This window comes from Poecilia latipinna, unplaced genomic scaffold (assembly GCF_001443285.1).
Source record: "Poecilia latipinna isolate Pla-1442-1.1 unplaced genomic scaffold, P_latipinna-1.0 Scaffold4223, whole genome shotgun sequence".
Taxonomy (NCBI): domain Eukaryota; kingdom Metazoa; phylum Chordata; class Actinopteri; order Cyprinodontiformes; family Poeciliidae; genus Poecilia; species Poecilia latipinna.
In genome coordinates, this window is record NW_015116839.1 from 17,109 (window position 1) to 21,997 (window position 4,889).

General features: G+C 38.1%; 1 protein-coding gene and 2 long non-coding RNA genes across 3 annotated transcripts in view; 2 read left to right on the forward strand and 1 right to left on the reverse strand.

Moving 5' to 3' along the window:
* LOC106942366 (uncharacterized) overlaps positions 1-838 on the forward strand; it is a 4,382-nt gene extending 3,544 nt beyond the window's left edge. Inside the window, exon 3 of the long non-coding RNA XR_001423613.1 lies at positions 827-838. This is a non-coding gene — a long non-coding RNA (uncharacterized LOC106942366). The remainder of the gene's footprint in view (positions 1-826) is intronic.
* The window catches only part of LOC106942365 (uncharacterized), a 13,855-nt gene extending 11,175 nt beyond the window's left edge, over positions 1-2,680 (reverse strand). Inside the window, exon 1 of the mRNA XM_015025634.1 lies at positions 2,555-2,680. Coding sequence (XP_014881120.1) covers positions 2,555-2,653 — 99 coding nt within the window. The 5' untranslated portion in view covers positions 2,654-2,680. The remainder of the gene's footprint in view (positions 1-2,554) is intronic.
* Positions 1-4,427, forward strand: part of LOC106942367 (uncharacterized) — an 8,498-nt gene extending 4,071 nt beyond the window's left edge. Inside the window, exons 2-3 of the long non-coding RNA XR_001423614.1 lie at positions 1,021-1,029; positions 4,319-4,427. This is a non-coding gene — a long non-coding RNA (uncharacterized LOC106942367). The remainder of the gene's footprint in view (positions 1-1,020; positions 1,030-4,318) is intronic.
* The last annotated feature ends 462 nt before the right edge of the window (positions 4,428-4,889 follow it).

Here is a 4,889-nt window from a genome sequence, read left to right on the forward strand (position 1 = left end):
TCAGTTCATACACACATAAGGAAGAGAACACTTTAAACAGACTGAATGTGAACTAAAGTAATAACAAAATGATAATACCGAAAAATCTCTAACAGGGTCTGTAAAGAGATTGTATCAAATTGACAAACTCAACACAAAATTTCTTAAGGACAGAAAAGAGACATTGCCATTCAACAATATTGGAAGCCTTTTCAGCATCAAGTGAGATGGCTACACTTGGTATCTTTTACTTGTTAGCAAATGTTTATGTTAAACAAATGCCTCAAATTATTAGTGGAAAATCCATTTAAAATAAACCCTATTTGATCTGGGTTGATAAGTAAGAGTACATACCTTTCCAGTCTTTTTGCTATCATTTTGCCGATCATGAAGTTTTAACAAACTTGATTTTCAGAATTTATTTTGTGTGTGAAAAAGTGACTAAGTTGGCAACCATTGGGTGATTGTTGTAAACCTTGTGTAACGCTCTTTTTTTTTTTTAAATGCACAGGTCTGACTGCAAGGTTTAGTGTTAACCACTTTGTAGAATCAGAAGTAGGTACGGCATGGAGTCATGACTGGGTGGATAATTGATGCAACTGATGCAAAGAACTTTGTTTATATTGCTATTTATTGCAGTGTAAATAATAATAATAATAATAATAATAACAGCAACAACTAAACAAAAATAAATTGCTCAAAAGAAACAAGGAGGGGGGGGAAACAAACAAACCAACAAAGAAGTAATGTTAATAATAATCAGTGATACTTCAAAACCAAATAGAGTTCAAAAGAAGTCCAAGAGTAAGGGGAGAATAGTTATTTTCCTTCAGATGCTCCCTTAGAGTTTAGTTTGTTTCCTGTGTGGAGAGTGTCTTTAGTTGGTAAAGTATTTTTGCTGATGTTTATGTGATATTTTGTGAATTCCAAATGCTATGAGCTGAATCTTTCTTTAGCAGATGAGCTTCTGCAGTAACTTCTATTCGCAGTTGCTCACCTCCAGCCCAGATCCCGTCAGCAGTGGTGAGAACCGCCTGGTAGTAACATTAGGTTAAGGTGAAGCAGAGAGCGAACAGTGAGCAGGTGGTACTGAGGCTCTGTGGTGCGTTGCGGTGACAGTCGCGGTACCATTTCTCTATATCAGGATATCTGGTTCCGGCCCACACAGTGGGACCAATTCAGGCTGTCAGTAGCGAACCGGGCATTTAGTCCAGCACTGGGGAAGTTTTCTCTGCAGCTGAACCATTTCTGTGTTTAGGAGAGAGGAGGGACTTTCCGCTATTACGAGGACAATTACGAAAAACTTTAACTACTAACTTAAACAACAGACCTACGTTTTTATTCACAAACAATGTATGTCGAAAAATAAATATTCTTGCCCATAATTTGATAGTTAGAGGACCCAGATCCACCCCCCTCCTCCTCACACAGATAAAAAAAAAGTTCCAAAACCTCAAAAGGGCAGTAGGGGCATCAAGGATAAAAGGGGCAGGGGCTCAAGGCCACTCCCCTTCCCTCCCCTCTTGAAATACAACATGTTAGCATGATTTAGGGCTACAAAAGTTGTATTTACACAAATCTGTCATGAATTGTGGTTTTGTGATGATGAAGATTCACTGTGTAAGACCCAGGATGAAGTGGAGAAATGTGTTTAATGTTAAAGCCAGGAACCACAGGTGAGACCAGAACAGGAACTCAGGTTGGCACACAATGTGCCAAGACAATTATGACGGCAACAATGACGACTATGACAAGGATCCAGCAAGAAACAGAGGAGACAGGTTAGGTTAAATACACAGGGGAAATAATCAGGGCAACAAGAAAGAGGTGGGATCAATCAGGGGCCTTACAAGACAACACAGGGACTAATTTAACTAATGCTCAAATGAGTATTAGTTAAATTAGTCTAATACTAATTAGACTAATTTAACTAATTTAAGTATAATTAGGGTTACTAATTTGTGCAACAACAAAAAATTTTAAGGACAATTTGTGTTTTTGTCCTTACAAAAATACAAACTGTGTATTGTTCTTGGGACCAATGAGAGCAGAGTAAAAATACTAGGAAAAAAACAAAAACAGCATTTTAGAAGAAACACTTTTGTGCGACTGTGGAGCGTGGTGGTGAAGGGTTGATGGTTTGGGCTTGTTTGTAACAACAAAACAAGTTAATATTTCAGTCTCTGAGTTAAACCTGAGGTTCTGGGGTCACATGTGAGGCAATTTGACAGATAAGGTTTTCAAACTCCAATTAAATAAATCAATTTTGGACAGAGAAGTGGCTTTAAATTACTCCTAAACACTGAGAGACAAGGTGATAAATATAATAGAATGTAATTTATTGATGGCCAAGGATGCAGATGCAAATATGTTCATCTAAAAACAAACTGAGTGCGGAGAAAATTTGATTTAAGTTACTCAGAAAATAAAATGATGAAATAAATAAATATATAATAATTATAATTACAATTATAATTATTATTATTATTTAATAAATAAAGTGTGGAATCTGTAGCATAAAAACAACTAACTTCATAGACATAATGAAATCCTCTTCTTTTTAAAATTGACTCACATTGGATGACTTCATAATGCCGAACATGGGGAAGAGGAGGGCAGGGAGCATGGCAGTCATAGACAAGGGAATCACCTCTGTCACCCAGAACACAGCCATGAGTAGCAACACAAAGGCACATTCTGCTACCTAAATGGTAAAAAGACAAAAAAATGTTTTACTTTATTGAACCACCTTTATTGCAACAGGACAGCTGCTAGTCTGAATTTTGAGTCTTTCTCTGTGGAGTTTACATGTTCTCTCCCATACCCAAATACATCATCATCAGTGCCTATCTCCCTTTGAGCCCAAGACCACTGAGGAGTGATCGCCAGTCTGTGTCCTCCTCTTCATTTGGTTGCAACATGAACTGCTGTTCACAGACACATCCCTGTGGTTCAAGGCAGTCTTTAGCAGGTAGAACTCAGACCTTGCCTTCCCAATGAGGGCCTTCACCCTGCTTTTACTTCCAGCACTTCCTGGAGAGATGAAAATGTCCACATACTTCTCCTCCTAGGTCAATGGGTTTTCCTGTGTTCTTTTAATATTAAGACCTATTGGCAGTAATGGAGATGCTACTTGGTGGGAAATAGTAGAGAAAGGTCATTGTAAAGCTGCACTGATGTCTACTGGTTGTCATGGTACCATTCTGCTCCTGACGAAAATGGTCATCTCACTGTAAAGGAATGACAACTTCCCTGCTGTGGAGCATACTAAGCATGCTGTTTTGAGCCATTATTAAAAAAAGGCTAACTTGGATTTTACACAGCTACAGATCATTCTTCAAGATCCTGTTTTTGTCAAAGCTTCTTGATAAAGTAGTAGCAGAGCAATTGATTTCTTACATGGAAAATATGAGGTCTTTGATCAAAAGCTCCTCTCCAGAGACAAAATTAATGTTGGACATTGAGTCTCATCAGAGACTCATGGAGACTGCATTAAATAAAGTGGTATTTTGATGTCAGCTGACTGGAGAATTCATGGGGATGGCCCTAGATATAATGTCTGCCTTTGGAACTGTTGAACACAGTATTTTGATTAACAGGCCAGTCGGTCTATGTGGATTTGTCTCCCATCTTTCTGGAAAAAATATTTAGTGTTTCTGCAATAATCCAAGAGCCTGCTGTGTGGTGCACCTCAGTATTAGAACTTATTTTCTTTCTTTTGTATATTTTCCCAGAGGCCAAATAATAAATCAGTTTTCACGTGTGTTATTTCTATGCTGATGATATTCAATTATATTGTTCCTTCAAACCTTCTGAATATCACAGAGTTGTCCTCCTTAATAATTTGTGTTGGCAATATCAAAGAGTGGATCTGTGATAATTTCTTGCAAATTAATTGTGATAAAACTGAAACCTTAATTACTGCTCAAATAACAGAAATAAATGAACTCTAAACCTATCCTTGGTATATTGACATCTTCTGATAAACCAAACCTCAGAAACGTAGGTATTAGTTTTGATTCTGCCATGTCACTGCAGTGCTATTCTTGCACATCAATCAGAAACTTTTTTTTTTTGTTAAATGAAGAAATATTTTTAGGTTTAAGTCTATGGTGTCAATGGCCAAGATGAAAGATGATTATCCATACTTTTATTTTATTCAGTCTGGATTATTGTAAGTCTTTTCATGTACTTTATTTGTAACGCACTAATAAACCACATCCTAATAAAGCATTCTGAACTGTCTTCAGAGCTTGCTGGTCTGCAGACAGTTCAGAATGCTGCTGCAATACATAAAAGTAGAGCACATAGCTTCAGTTTTAATTTCTTTATGTGGTAGCTTATAGTCAAGAGTAGCGGTTCTCAACATGGGCGGTACCGCCCCCCGGGGGGCGTTCAGAGGACGGCAGGGGGGGCTGGCGGACATTTTTACAAAAGGGGGGCGCTGGGATTCCTCTGGGGCGCATTTGGTCGAAGGTAAACTTTACACCTTAAATGCACAACAATACCAGTTTAGACTTTGAGCAACTTCCTAGAACTGTATTGTGTAAAATTAAAACATGCTTGGCTGCAACTGTATCGATGGCAGCTCTTCTTCTTCTCCTTCTTCTTCTTCTCTTCAGTGTTTGTAGCTTGTAGCTCCGCTCCTGCTACTAGTAGCTTCACCGCATCAGTTCAGCGTTTCACCTGCTGATGACGGTGCTGTGATTAACTTTGTCTGGTATTTTTGTACATATGTTTTGGCAGTTCTGTGATCAAGTCAAAGCAGCAACTTATATTGAAAAGTGTTATTTCCGTCTGGATGCTGCCGCTTCCATGGAAGGACAATGTAAAGTCGCTCTTATAAACATGTAATTACTAAAATCACGATACCCTCACTGTGTATCCCTCTGAAAAATGAACCCATTTAA